The 15,318-nt window shown below is 34.9% G+C and overlaps 1 protein-coding gene across 1 annotated transcript; it reads left to right on the top strand.

Moving 5' to 3' along the window:
• Positions 1 to 6,418: 6,418 nt before the first annotated feature.
• Positions 6,419 to 14,578, top strand: LOC120069120 (peroxisome biogenesis protein 6). Its single transcript, XM_039020807.1, has 16 exons — positions 6,419 to 6,962; positions 7,281 to 7,910; positions 7,998 to 8,241; positions 8,453 to 8,594; positions 8,981 to 9,164; positions 9,343 to 9,525; positions 10,509 to 10,790; positions 11,005 to 11,076; positions 11,406 to 11,492; positions 11,593 to 11,715; positions 11,853 to 11,963; positions 12,050 to 12,088; positions 12,198 to 12,319; positions 12,390 to 12,534; positions 12,712 to 12,789; positions 14,267 to 14,578. Exons 1-16 carry the CDS (start codon positions 6,681 to 6,683, stop codon positions 14,354 to 14,356), a joined length of 2,814 nt encoding a protein of 937 aa, XP_038876735.1. The 5' UTR covers positions 6,419 to 6,680; the 3' UTR covers positions 14,357 to 14,578.
• The last annotated feature ends 740 nt before the right edge of the window (positions 14,579 to 15,318 follow it).

Below are 15,318 nucleotides of genomic sequence, written 5' to 3' on the forward strand. Positions count from 1 at the left end.
CTACCTGAAGATCGAGTTGGCATCTGAGTTAGGTTAAACCGGTTTTATGAGCATGCGTGAGCGGTGTGAGGTAATAAAATTTGTTTATCAACTAGACATCGTAGGTTAAAAATCCAGTATAAAAGTTATACTCGGATGAATCACCTAGACTTAGGATATGTTTAGTTAGCCGAAATGTATCACTAAGTATTTTATACCCTAACCGTCTAGAACACTTCAACTGGAGAGAAGTAATGTACTTTTAGCTCTATTGTCCCTAAAAATCCACACCATGAGATTCATGCTTGGCTTTGGGTCGCCCTGGGAGCGGACTCCGTTCGGAGAGTGTTTGCATGAGTTAATACCAAGGTGAATAGGGGAAGTTGTTCATAGTAAATGGGAGAAGGAAGTGTGTCAACACATCCTATGGTCTCTTCCATTAGGTCGCACCGTGAGATTCCTATAATGTGCCTGCATGTCTGCCCTGGAGCGACCTTACCAATCGGAGGGCTGTATTATAGGATACAGAACTCCGCGAACTCTAGAAATTGATAGGGTCGCTCAGGTCTGTTTTCATTCTTGTCTTTCCAACTTCGGGAGCATAATGATTCCGATCTTTGAGGTCTGAAAATGGAGGGTCACACTTATAAGAATTACTAAGTGTTAGTAAATTCTTGACCAAAATAGCGATAACTGAGTTACTATAGGAATAAGAGTTATTCTGGTGATAGTATCTAGTCAATATAGTCTTGGTTCAATGAAGGAATAGTCGATCATCCCTCAGTGGAGGTTATTCTAAACCATTGAAATATCGTTGCAAAATATAATAATGAAGGGTACATTATCATTATTATTATTATTGTTGCTAAACTTGATTGGATTTAAAAAATTAATATTTTTTACTAAAAAGGATATGTTTTTCTTTTCAGCATGACTAGTTCTTTAGATCAACTATTAGCTTCTAAAAAACTTAATGGCGACAACTACTTAACATGGAAAACAAATCTGAATTTAACACTAGTAATATATGACTTGAGATTTGTCTTAACTGAGGAATGTCCTCAGGCCCCTACCTCATAAGAAGCACAAGGTAAATATGATTTACTAGTTGCTGAAACATGTTTAGTGGAGTATGATACCTCAACCTGGATATTGGATTCAGGAACCACTAAACATATTTGCTTCTTTTTTCAGGAAACTAGTTCCCGGAAAAAGCTTGAAGAAGGCGAGATCACCCTCAATTTTGGAACAAAAGAGGTTGTCTCAGCCGAAGTAGTGGAAGACTTGAAGGTGTTTTTCAATGATAGATATATCATACTTAAAGATGTTTTGTATGCTCCTAAAATGAGACGGAATTTAATATCTATCACATGTATATTGGAATAAATGTATAAAATATCTTTTGAAGTTAATGAAGCGTTCTTTTTCAGAAAAAGGTATTCAAATTTGTTCTGCTATACTTGAAAACAACTTATATAAGTTAAAACCAACAAAAGCAAAATTTGTCTTAAATACTGAGATGTTTAGAACAACCGAAACTCAGAATAAAAGACAAAAAGTTTCTTCTAATGCCTATCTATGGCACTTAATACTTGGCCACATAAATCTCAAAAGGATTTAGAGATTGGTTAAGAATGGACTCCTAAATCAGTTAGAAGACAATTCTTTACTGCCATGTGAGTCTTGTCTTGAGGGGAAAATGACTAAGAGATCTTTTACTGGAAAAGGTCTCAGAGCCACAATAAGCTCGAGGTGGGTATGAATATTTCATCAGTTTTATTGATGATTATTCAAGGTTTGGTCATATTTACCTAATGCATCACAAGTCTGATTCTTTTGAAAAGTTCAAGGAATATAAGGCTGAGGTTGAGAACCAGTTAGATAAAACAATTAAGACACTACGATCAGATCGAAGTTGGGAGTATATGGACTTAAGATTCCAAGACTATATGATAGAACACAGAATCAAGTCACAACTCTCTGTACCTATATGCCACAGCAGAACAGTGTATCTGAAAGAAGAAACAGAACCTTGTTGGACATGGTTCGCTCAATGATGAGCTTTGCTAAGTTACCTGATTCCTTTTGGGGACATGCATTAGAGACTGTTGTCTATATTTTGAATAATGTTCCCTCTAAAAGTGTTTCAGAAAAACTTTATGAGCCATGGAAAGGGTGTAAAGGCAGTTTACGTCACTTTAAGATTTGGGGATGTCCGACACACGTGTTGGTGCAAAATCCTAAAAAATTAGAACGTCGTACAAAACCATGCCTATTTGTAGGTTATCCAAAAGAAACAAAAGGTGGTCTATTTTACAATCCTCAAGAGAGTAAGGTATTTGTATCGAAAAATGCCACATTCTTAGAGGAATATCACATAAGAAGTCATCAACCTCGCAGTAGACTAGTATTGAATGAAATTTCAAAAAACGCTACAGATAGAGCTAGTTCATTTACTAAAATAGTAGATAAAACTAGTACATCTAGTCAGTCACATCCTTCTTAAGAGTTGAGAATGTCTCGACGTAGTGGGAGCATTGTTCATCAGCCTGACCGTTACTTGGGTTTAACAGAAACACAAGTTGTCATACCTGATGATAGCATAGAGGATCCATCGACTTATAAACAGGCGATGAAAGATGTGGACTGTGATCAATGGGTCAAAGCCATGGACCTCAAAATGGAGTCTATGTACTTCAATTCTGTCTGGAAACTTGTAGATCAACCAAATGATGAAAAACCAATTGGTTGTAAGTGGGTCTACAAGAGAAAACGAGACCAAGCCGGTAAAGTGCGGACTTTTAAGGCTCGACTTGTGGCAAAGGATTATACCCAGAGAGAGGGAGTGGACTATGAATAAACTTTCTCTCCTGTTGTCATGCTTAAGTCGATTAGAATACTCTTATCCTTTGCCACCTTTTATGACTATGAAATTTGGCAGATGGATGTCAAGACAACCTTTCTAAACAGCAATCTTGAAGAGAGTATCTATATGGCTCAACCAGAGGGGTTTATTATGCAGGGTCAAGAACAAAAGGTTTGTAAGCTTCAAAAATCCATTTATGGGTTGAAACAAGCTTCTAGATCTTGGAATATAAGATTTGATACAGCGATCAGATCTTATGGCTTTGTACAGAATGTTGACGAGCCTTGTGTTTACAAGAAGATCGTCAATCCTACTATAAAGTTCTTAGTGTTATATGTTGACGATATTATACTCATTGGGAATGAAGTAGGTTACCTAACTGACATCAAGAAATGGCTAGCAATGCAGTTCCAAATGAAAGATTTGGGATATGCGCAGTATGTTATCGGGATTCATATTATTCGGGAACCACAAGAACGGAACACTAGTCATGTCTCAAGCAACTTATATAGACAAAATGTTGTCTAGGTATAAGATGCATAATTCCAAAAGAGGTCTGTTACCTTACAGATATGGAATTCATTTGTCAAAGGATCAATGTCCTAAGACACCTCAAGAGGTTGAGGATATGAGACGCATTCCCTATGTTTCTGCAGTAGGGAGCCTGATGTATGCAATATTATGTACTAGACCTGACATATGCTACACAGTAGGGATAGTTAGTAGGTATCAGTCCAATCCTAGATATGATCATTGGACTGCCGTTAAGAATATCCTCAAGTATCTTAGGAGAACGAGGAACTACATACTCGTGTATGGTACTAAGGATTTGATCCTTACTGGATACACTGACTCTGATTTTCAAACTGATAAAGATTCTAGAAAATCTACATCTGGATCAGTGTTCACTCTTAACGGAGGAGCAGTAGTGTGGATAAGCGTAAAACAAACCTGTATAGCTGACTCCACAATGGAAGATGAATACGTAGCTGCTTGCGAAGCAGCAAAAGAAGCAGTATGGTTGAAGAAATTCTTGACAGATTTAGAAGTCGTTCCAAATATGCATCTGTCTATCATTCTATATTGTGATAATAGTAATGCAGTTGCAAATTCAAGAGAACCAAAAAGCCACAAGCGTGGCAAGCATATTGAGCGCAAATACCATCTGATCCGGGAGATTGTACACCGTGGAGACGTTGTAGTAACCCAGATATCTTCTGAGAAAAACATTGTTGATCCTTTTACAAAGGCTCTCACGGCTAAAGTGTTTGAAGGTCACCTATAGAGTTTAGGTCTACGAAGTTTGTAAACTAGGACAAGTGGGAGAACTTTTGGGTATATGCCCTAGTTTATTGTATTCATATGTTTATTGTACTCATATGTTTCTCACTTAAATTCAACATTGTGATACTCCACTAGGATTTTTAGTCCAAGTTGGAGTTTGTTGGATTTTATGTCCTAAAACTTGTAGTTTGTAAATTAATAAACATATTCTGTTTTGTTTTTCGATAAAGTTGTTATTGATATTGTAATCTTTAATCCAATAAACTAAGGTCCCGAGGCTATTTAATGTAGTTTGAACTTTATGTAGTGACATAAATGTAGTTCAAGTTCAAATATATAGCTAAAATGGTCTATAGTATATGAATAAGGTTGGGCGCCTTATTATGGGGACACTATGGATGCGCCACTTTGTAGTTAGTACAAACGATGTGATCCTAAATCATTCATATAGAGATATGTGAGTGGGGGCATCCTATGCAATGAGTTTGCATAAGACTGAACCATGAAATAATCACTTTTTACATTCCAAATGTCGTTTTATGTATAAAACTGACTATTTCGTTAATTGATGACCTAGGTAACTTAATCTTAATCCTGAGCTAACTATGAACTCCTGTTCCTGTCTCTTATACACATCTAGATGTGTATAAGAGACAGGCCCCCACCCTCTCCTTGGCCCTAGAGGGATTCGATTTATAGGTTGGATCTTAAACCAATTGTTCATTAAAGGATCAGTGGAACTTAATGAATAAGATGTAGTCTCGGGGGTAAAACAGTTTTTATGACCCAGCCGAGATTACGAACAACCTGTGAAGGATTAGCTTACTAATCATGGTTATATCAAATGGACACAAATATATCTATAGTGAGGGGAGTGCAACTACGGGACTATAGTGGAATGACCCGTTAGTTAAAATGTTGATTAGCTCCGTCTAAAGAGTTTAGCCAGCTAATCTCGGATCGTTGGAGCCCATGATCTATAGGTCCATTTGGTTCCCCTACTAACTCATATGGAATAAACTTAGAACAATATGATAGAATAATTCGAATTGTTCGAATTAGGTGAAGAGAGAGAAACCAACAAGTATATATGATATAGTGGTCGGTTTTACAGTTTAGAGATATAGCTTTAATATTTAAATATGATTTAAATATCAAGAATATGAATGCGTTCATATTCGAAAGCTCGGAAATAATGGAAATGGTCAAAGATGTAAAAAGTCAAAGAGTTGACTTTTGATCCAACAAAAGTTTGGACTAGATATTGCTTTTAGTGGAGACATTAAACCCACTTAGTGAGTGATTCTAGGTGTTGGATTTTTATGAAGTTACTTCATGCAATTTTGCATGGCCCTTTTTTATAAATATGAGCTTGTCATTTTGGATTAAAAAACTTTTGACATTTTGCAAAATTGTTTTCTAAAAATTGGGCTGAAAAAAGGAAAACCAAAAAACCAAAAAGAAAAATCCATTTCTTTTTTCATCTCTTTCTCTCTTTCGTTTTTTTCATCCACTGGGTCCCACAATCCGGTTCTGAGTCTAGAGGATAGTAGGTCAACTCTAGTGATGGTCCGGAATAGTTCGGGTTGAGATTCAGCGAGGAAAAGCGGTTTTCGGGAGCTACAAAGGTTGTATCTTGTCCTATTAATTTACTATTTTTCCCTTGATTTGCATGCTAGTTTCCTTTTAATTAAAAGCAATTAGAGTGTAATTAGATCCTAATTCCGCTGTGTATGTCTCGTGTTCCATCACTATCATATAAAATAGATAACAAAGGAAAATTAAAAGCTTCCCTCCCAAGTCCCATATAGATTTGATCTAGGTTTATCTTTAAGGGGTCTTTCTAAATATAAAAAATATCTAAAAATATTTATAATTTATAGCAAAAAGTTTCAAAAATACAAATTTTTAGAATTTTTTTGCTATAGAGTGGGGGAATGATTTAAATGTCAAATTATTAAGATAACCCTATAACTATCATATAAAATAGGTAACAAAGGAAAATTAAAAGCTTCCCTCCCAAGTCCCATATAGATTTGATCTATGTTTATCTTTTCTTTCTAAATATAAAAAATATTTAAAATTATTTATTATTTATAACAAAAAGTTTCAAAAACATAAATTTTTAGAATTTTTTTACTATAGAAAGTAAATATTTTTTAGATTTTTCTATTTATAAGAATTTATAATATCTTATAAGATATTAGTTTTCCTTATCTAAACAGGTTGGGATGAAATCTTACACATACCAAAAACTCTATAAATAGTGATAGAACAAACTACATTCACTCGTGTTATTGTTCTATGACAGGAAAAAGATTTTCTACTGATGTGCGTGAAAGTGAGACGAACCTCAGTATTGGGCCAACTGGTCATCAAAGAGGGAAATTTTCAGTGAATTTCACATTGATTTTCGCGCTTCTGCCGATAAAGTTTTCGTCCACTTTGTTTCACGCATTTCATAGCGAAGGGTAATGATTCTGCCAATCGCACGCTGAAGTTGAAGCTGAATTCGTAGAGTTATTGGGTGGTTTTCTTGATTTCGGAATCAATGGTGGAAAGGAGGAGACCTCTGTTTCTGAATTCAACGAAAGCCTTCGTCAGCTCCTTGCATAACTCCTCGCCACACGCTGAAAAAGCCCCAGTCGCCGGAGAACACAAGCTCTGCGTCCATTCTGAGGCCCCTGAGTTGCAGTTGCAGACTGGTATTCTCCGATTCGACGACGATGGAATTGAAAATTCACCTCAGAAGTCGTTTTCCTTCGACGACTCTGCCGTGGTTGGGGTCTCGAATTCCGTTCTGAAAAGACTGTCCATAACTTCTGGCTCTTTGGTATGTCAACTAACTTGGCTCTTAATTTGAAGCGTCTTTCTATAATTTGTGGAATTGTATTATGGAATCTTGTCAACTGAGCATAATCTGTCATTTTTTTATGTTCACTTTCATGGATTTCAGTTGTTTTGGCTAGCTAAAGACTCGTGTATTGAAGTTGTAGTAGTTTAGACTTTTATTCATTCTCGAACTTCTGCAATCGGTTTCCTATCTATAGCCATAAAAGTTGTTCAGTGGGAATTTTCTTTCGTTTATGGAATTTCTTTGAATATTTCGAAATCCAGTAACGGTTACTTATTTCGTTGGTTTCCTTTCAAGGTTCTTGTGAAGAATCTCGAATCTAATAGGCAGAGAATTGCTCAGGCAGTTGTTCTAGAGCCTCCATGCACCAGTGAATGCACTTCTGACGGCAAACAATCTTCTTCTCATCATGTTATGCTTGTTTTTCCTTCTTTTAATTTCCCTCAAAAGGATCAACAACCAGTGGATTCTGGCACTGCCTATCTGTCTCCCCTTCTGGCGTTCAACCTTGACTTCCATTTGTCATGCTTAGGAAGCCTAGTAAACAAAGGACAAGAAACTTTAGCATCATATTTTCAAGCTAAAGTTGGCGATTCGACGTCTGGAGAAGGGACCATTCCTTCCGTTATTAAAGTAGGATTGAAACCTCTGGTTAAGTTGCCACAATATGCATCACACTTGAGGGTTTCTTTTGTCAAAGTGCCAACATGTGGTATCCTTGAATCTCTAAATGGGAAATCATCTATTGAAGCTGAAAATCGTCAGGAAGTAATTGATTCTGCACTACAGAATTATTTTGAAGTAGAAAGGTATCTAGCTAGAGGTGATATTTTCAGTGTTCGAGTAAAGCAGAATTGCAGATCCCCATTTTGCATTAGGTGCAACAAAAGCATGAGGGAAAGAAGTGATGATATCATCTATTTTAAGGTGGACATCTTTATATTATGTACACTTTAATGTGCAGGGAATGTTATCATCTGCAACCTTCTTACAATGTGGAAGCTGAATTTTCAGGTTGTGGGAATGGAGCCATCAGAAGAACCTGTTCTTTGTATAAGTCGTACTCAAACTGCTCTTGTGCTTGGAGGCAGTGTTCATTCTGCTGTCCCTCCCGATCTGTTGGTTGGTTTACCAAGAAGGCTTGCACCTGTACAGGCAAACACAGTGAAGCTTTTGGCATCCATACTTACACCACCTCTTTGTCCATCTCCTCTTTCATCAAGATATAGAATTAGCGTTCTATTATATGGCATGGCAGGTCTATTATTGATTATCAGAATGCATCAACTTTTTCATTACTCATCTTTTTGACCCATTCAAGGATCGAATAAATTTAAGCACTGTTGACTAATGAAATATGACAGATCATAGTTGAGCAGATTGAACCAAATGCAAAATATTATTTTTTATTATTTGATTTTTATGTTTATTCATGTCTCCTGCATGACTCATCTTCTTCACTGTTTCAGGGTGTGGAAAGAGGATGGTGATTAGATATGTTGCTCAAAGATTGGGCCTTCATGTAGTTGAGTTAAGCTGCCATGATATTATGGCTTTGAGTGAAAAAAGAGCACCTGCTGCTTTAGCCCAAGCTTTTAACATGGCTCAAAGGTGAAGCATTGAACATGTTACAGTGATTGCATATTGAGATTACTATTTTAGAAGTAAAATTTTAACTGTGGTTTAACACATTGACAATTTAAGCCAGGTGATGGATGTGACTTTGATTTAGTTGCTGCTTTTAATAATGGAATACGATTAAGGTAGAATTAGATAAGGTGCTCCTAAGATGAGGTCGCAAAATCAACAATGTTTAGTGATCCTCTCCAGTCCTTTCTTCTCCTTAGAATCTATGATCTTCCATATCGGAAGCTTAGCTTAGTATGCCAGCGTAGTCATAGTAGTTATCTGTGATATCCATATTTTGTAGGGTCCTATACTATAAAATACTTGGCATCTTCCTGTTCCTCACGAGTTATGTGATTGTATTTCACCAGATACTCACCAACAATACTTCTTCTTCGCCACTTTGACGTTTTCCGGAATTTGGGTTCTAATGAAGGCTCACCCAATGATCAACTCGGCATCCCTACTGAAGTTGCTTCAGTTATAAAGGAATTCACCGAGCCAGTTTCTGATGAGGAAGATGCACATTACTCAGGAGAAGGAAACAATAATTTTGTAAGCAACTCTTCTTTTGTATTCTTGTTTCAAGATCTTGTTCTGCAAACATGCAGAATCCAAAGGTCTAAATCTTTTTCATTCATATTTTAATATACGAGGAGAAACTACATGTTAATTTCAATCCTTATTCTCTTTCATTGATGCTCACAGCGATGCTGTTTTTATGCTATTTCAGGAGAAAAGCAAGGCCTTTAGGCATCCACTACTTTTAGTTGCAGCTGCTGAAAGTTGTGAAGGTCTACCAATTTCTATTAGGCGTTGCTTCAGTCATGAATTAAAAATGGGTCCGTTGACTGAAGAACAGAGGGTTGAAATTCTATCCCAGTGCCTGCATGGCGTTCCTGAACTTCTTCCCGGAGTATGAAATTAACCCTTCTCCATTATTATATTAAAACTTCTTAAATCAGTTGCACTCTAGTGTAGACAAATAATTGGTTCCTGCCTTCATGCTCTCATAAATTGGGATGCATTGTTAATGTGGAGTAATATTCATTGTATTGGGCTATCCATATAAGAATACAGGGAACATGGGTTAAATATGAGTCTAAATTTCTATGTACACAAATTATGCAAGATTTATAGAACATGGCTAGCTCCGCTTCCCCATTCTACAACACTTGATTTGCATTCTGTCCATTGATTTGTGTTAAACTCTAATTGACCCAAAAGTTTAAGTTGGTGGGTTATGGTAAATTTAATTATATCAACAATTTAACACTCTCCCTCACTTGTGGGCTTAAAATTCTGTAAAAGACCCAACAAGTGGAAATAAATATTAATTTGGGAAGGAATAATCTCCTGCTTTGATACTATGTTAAATCACCGATTGACCAAAAAGCTCAAGTGGTGGGTTATGGTAAGTTTAATTATATCAACAATTTAATCGTTTGTTTAGTAGAAATTATAGCAAATATTAAAATGTAGAGCTACTATCATTAAAATAGAAATTGTTTTAGCTTTTACGAATATGACTGATTATTGAACTTGGTCAATAAGATACTGAGTCATAATGAACGAAATATGATACCCATTATTTTATTCCAATAATGAAAAATGTAAACTACATGTTAAATAAACACTTCTACATTCAGTGGTACAAATATAAACAAATCCAACCAATGTGTTGGGAACTTGGCTTCTTGTCATTTGATGATTCAATAATTATTGAACCCCATTCAGTAATTGGTGAGAACACTATCAAGGTGATATGCTATCTATTCAATAAACTCTGAAACTGGGTGATTCGTGTGAAAAGCTGTACCTGATTCTAATATTATATTTGATTCATGATCCTTTCATGTCAACCACTTATTTTAATTTGTCAGGTAATGCTTCTTGCAGACTAACGTGGAGGATTTCATAAAGGATGTTGCTACACAGACATCTGGCTTTATGCCAAGGGATCTGCATGCTTTGATAGCTGATGCGGGTGCAAACTTGTTGACCAAGGTCAATTCCCAGACTAATAAAGATGAGAACGAGACATTAGAGAGTCGACTTAGATCACAAGTACTTACTGATAAATCCAGTGAAGAAAAGCCTCTTATAATGGAAAAAGAAGATTTCAACTCCTCATTGGATCGGTCCAAAAAAAGAAATGCGTCAGCATTGGGAGCTCCAAAGGTAAACTAAAGGAGTTTGTTGCTTTACATATTGGAGTATGACTTGTTTCCCTACGACTGGTTCCTGAATTGTAATAAAAAGTTCATGCTTTTGCCTTCTCTTGCGTAATTAATCACTGAATGTATTAAAAAATTAAAAAGGGGAAAAAGGGAGGAAAAAAAAAAGAAAAAGAAAGAAAAAAAGAAGTTGTTACTGAGACATTATTATTTTACAGGTTCCAAATGTGAAATGGGAAGATGTTGGGGGACTTGAAGACGTGAAGAAATCAATTATGGATACAGTTCAGGTGGGACATTTTGGTTTCTGTGACCTAAAGACTAATTTATATTGATATTTATAGTATTTCTCTTAATAATTAATGCATGCTTAATTATTTAGCATGCAACTTTTGCATCCTGCTGTAAATATACATGTATATAGTATGTCCTTGCGTGAACTCGCTTCAGGCCAGGATAATTACATGTTGCTGGGACTATTGACTGAAGATTACTTGTGAATTATCACATCTGGCCATTGTGCTGTGGATATATCTTGTTTCATAAGTGCTATTCAAACTATGCATCGTGTCAACTATGTTGTTTACTTGTTCTGATCAATTCTGTTGCATTTGAACAGTTACCTCTGTTACACAAGGATCTGTTTTCGTCAGGTTTGCGCAAACGCTCTGGTGTTCTTTTGTATGGTCCTCCTGGGACTGGAAAGGTACTTGTCTGTCAGTTGTAACAGTGATTTCATTTTTTTTTTCTTTATTCCTGTAAAGACACCAATTTACTTGCATAGTTTTGTTTCTCTTTTTCTTTAGACTCTTCTGGCCAAAGCTGTTGCTACCGAATGTTCTTTAAACTTCCTGAGTGTCAAGGGACCCGAACTAATCAACATGTATATTGGAGAGTCAGAGAAAAACGTTAGAGACATTTTCCAGAAGGTTAGCTATTCTTCATGTTCTACTAAATATTCTCCAGAGAGGAAAAAAGGGAAATAGTACTCTTCTGTTATATTGCTGCTCAACATTTGGAGCATATTATCTCACCCAATTTTGTAATTTGTACATATATCTTGCAGGCTAGGTCTGCACGCCCATGTGTTATCTTTTTTGATGAACTTGATTCTCTTGCTCCTGCTCGAGGGGTATCCGGAGATTCTGGGGGTGTTATGGACAGAGTAGTTTCTCAGGTGCTAAATTGATTATGGATTTGGGAGACTAACCTGCATTTGGTAGTTGAGGGTTTCCTAGCATGATGACTTTTTTTTGGTTGTAGATGCTTGCAGAGATTGATGGCCTTAACGATTCTAGCCAGGTACCTTGATTGATTTGTACCTTCATAATTTTGTATTATTTCAATTCTTTAATGAAAGCTCTATATTAGAAGAATCTTTACTCAGATTTGTACCATTATGCTTTGATAGGATCTCTTTATCATTGGAGCAAGTAATAGACCAGATCTGATTGACCCTGCACTTCTGCGTCCTGGTCGGTTTGATAAGTTGCTATATGTTGGAGTGAACTCTGAGGCATCTTATAGGGAACGGTTAGTTTAAATTCATGCGTATGAATAAACTTGATCTCTGTTCAATATTTAATTTGGTTGTCTTTTCCAGAGTTCTTAAAGCACTCACTCGGAAATTTAAATTGCATGAGAACATTTCTCTTCTGTCTATCGCCAAAAAATGCCCTCCAAACTTCACCGGTGCAGACATGTATGCCTTATGTGCTGATGCTTGGTTCCATGCTGCCAAGCGTAAGGTCAGTCTTGGTGCTTGTTTAGAGACTGCAATTGTTGAGGTTGTTTGAGTTCAACCTCACATTTGGGAGTGTAATCCTTTATCCTTTTGGTCAATAGTATATTGCTCGTCTGATTCATCATTGAGTAGTTATTTGGAAAATATGCTTATTATTTTACTTTTTGCTGCGTTCTTCAAGGTTATAAGTTCAGATTCAAGTTCTTCTATCGATGACCAAGATGATGCTGTTATAGTTGAATATGATGATTTTGTTGAGGTACTTCACTATGTTTCTTCATTTATATATCAATAGGCTGCTTTTCGTCCTCATCTTCTCCAGTACGAAAAAAAATAATTATCCTGATGAATTAAAGTTAAGTTACACCAATATCTAAAACAACATTCTTTTTACAAACATATATATATAACCTCAAAATGTTGCTTTGAAAATATGATTGTTCCTCCCAATCCAAATGGCATGAAAAGGCACCTATATGATTCTTCTTTGTCAAATCCTCGGTTTAGGCTTAGGACCCCGCACCCCTTAGACGGATGACCTTTAAGCTATGTTCTCTTTTGATTTATACCTTTCGTTTTGTTTCTCACTCGAGGAGGGGAAAAAGAGGGGAAAACACCCACACACACACACACACCCCTTGCAAAAAGATCTTCAATCTCTTATCGCAACTCTTTAAAAAAAATGTTCAGACAAAGGAGGAGATAAAAATTCCTTTGAAGGATTCAACAAACATCAACTTTAGATAGAACCTTGTATCTAATAAGACCAATTTTGGTACGAAAGTTTTTCTTGATGTTTGCTTAAACTTCCCTCGTGTATTGAAAGAATGAACTGCCCCTTAGAAGAAGTGAGGGTTAGGGTCTTGGTAAAGATTTATGGCTAATTTCCATTCTGTGCTTAAAACTGGCTATTTCTTGATCTGATTAATTAGCTGTGTTTTTCTTCATTTTGTTGAGGCTGAAAATTTTTAGATGTTTGGTTCATGGCTTTGAGAAGCCTACATTCCGTTAAAGAACAAGTTATTGAAACATAAGTTGTGGATAACCATGTATGGTTTTTATGTTTATGATTTGTAGAATTTAGTATGTAAAGTGAAAGATAGGTTTTATCTTTCATTGGGTTGGATTATAACTTATTTTTTTCTTATTAATTTAAAATATGTAAATTTATCTACAATACATAGCTAATAAATAAAATCTCATAAAATTCAAATGTTAAATATCAAATATCTATGATATTTATTACAAATTTTAAACAAAGATAAACATCATAACAATTTTAAAAAGAAAAATAGTAAAACTTTAAACTATATATATANAGTTTAATATATATGAAATTTGGGTTGGGTTGGGTTACCCCGATTTTTTTTTAGCCAACCTGAGATCCAATCCAATTAAAATAGAAAAATTCTAACCCAACCCATCCTAACCCAAGAACAAAATTGATCCAACCCAACTCTTATAGATTAAGGGTTGGGTAGTTTGGGCTATTCGAGTTGTCAGGTTTTTTAAACACCCTAATTTCATAAATTCAAGTTAATGTAACTTTGGTTTTGGTGGGCTAGAGGATTATCAAACCCAAGTTCAATTTTTTAATCTTGAATTATGCAAACCTATTCCATGGCCGAAGGTTCATTTTTCTTATTAATCTTTGCCATTTGAAATTATAGTTCTATATATAATAAGAGCTTTTTATTACCCAAAATGTTATTTTAATGTCTTCTGTTTATTCTCAGGTCTTAAAAGAACTCTCTCCCTCGTTGTCAATGGCTGAGCTAAAAAAATATGAGCAGCTGCGAGATCATTTTGAAGGAGCTTCAAAATAATGTATGAATTTAGTTTTGCTTCTAAATAAATTAAAATTATGAGCCAATTATTGAAAATGAATCTCTTTCTTGTATGTTCAATATCCTTTTCATTGGCCAATGATGAGTTGGATTTTTGCTGTAAATAAGGGTTGGTGTTTTTCTTTTTAATAATTATTTTAAGTACAAATATTATATTTTTTTGTAAAAGTTAGTTGGAAAATGAGGTGATTTAATTTCTTATTCAAATTTTGTTGTAGTTAAGTTATTATTTTGAAGGTATATTTCATTAAATGGTGTATGAAGTTTTTTTAAGGAGAAAATTCCTAAAAGAGTGTACATTAAAAGTTACAAACCAATCAAAAACGTTTCTTTGAGATAAATTTAGAATTTTAATTAAAATAATCGTGGTCTTTAAAATGACAAGTATAATCTAAAAAATTGACAAGTATAGGTCGGATAAGTTATAAATCTTTTTTAAAAAATGATCAATTGATAAATAATCAAAATAAGCTAGGCCAAATTGTCTGGGTTAGGTAAGATAAGTTATATGCAACTTCCATTTAGTTGATATATAATTATTTTGGTCTTTCCAATTTTAGTAGTTGTTTTTTTTTTTTTTTTTTTTTTTTTTTTTTTTTTTTTTTTTTTTTCATTAGCATTTTTACTATAAATTTTGATAATATATTCACAAATTGCATTTCCTTTCAATGAAATTATTATTATTATTATTTAATCAATTTCTGTAAAATTTAGTTTCAAGAGACTACGTTTAGGACTTATACAAAATATTAAGTTTAAAATTGGACAATTGAAAATATAAAGATTAAAATTGATAAAACATGGAAATATCGAAATTTAAATGGTATTTTAATCTTAGAAAGAAGTTGAATCCAAGTTAAGAAATACTGAAGTAGTGAAGCATAGAGGAATGAATAAAACGGTAGATAAAGAAATATATATGTACATCCTTTCAATAACAT

Source organism: Benincasa hispida, unplaced genomic scaffold, assembly GCF_009727055.1.
Source record: "Benincasa hispida cultivar B227 unplaced genomic scaffold, ASM972705v1 Contig245, whole genome shotgun sequence".
Taxonomy (NCBI): Eukaryota; Viridiplantae; Streptophyta; class Magnoliopsida; order Cucurbitales; family Cucurbitaceae; genus Benincasa; species Benincasa hispida.

What these genes read in the sequence shown, in the direction of transcription:
- LOC120069120 (XM_039020807.1), top strand. Translation starts at nt 6,681, where the DNA reads ATGGTGGAAAGGAGGAGACCTCTGTTTCTGAATTCAACGAAAGCCTTC. An exon ending in GAGAAGGAAACAATAATTTT is followed by an intron (nt 9,165 to 9,342) that starts GTAAGCAACTCT and finishes ATGCTATTTCAG; the next exon opens with GAGAAAAGCAAGGCCTTTAG. An exon ending in GTCCTCCTGGGACTGGAAAG is followed by an intron (nt 11,493 to 11,592) that starts GTACTTGTCTGT and finishes CTTTTTCTTTAG; the next exon opens with ACTCTTCTGGCCAAAGCTGT.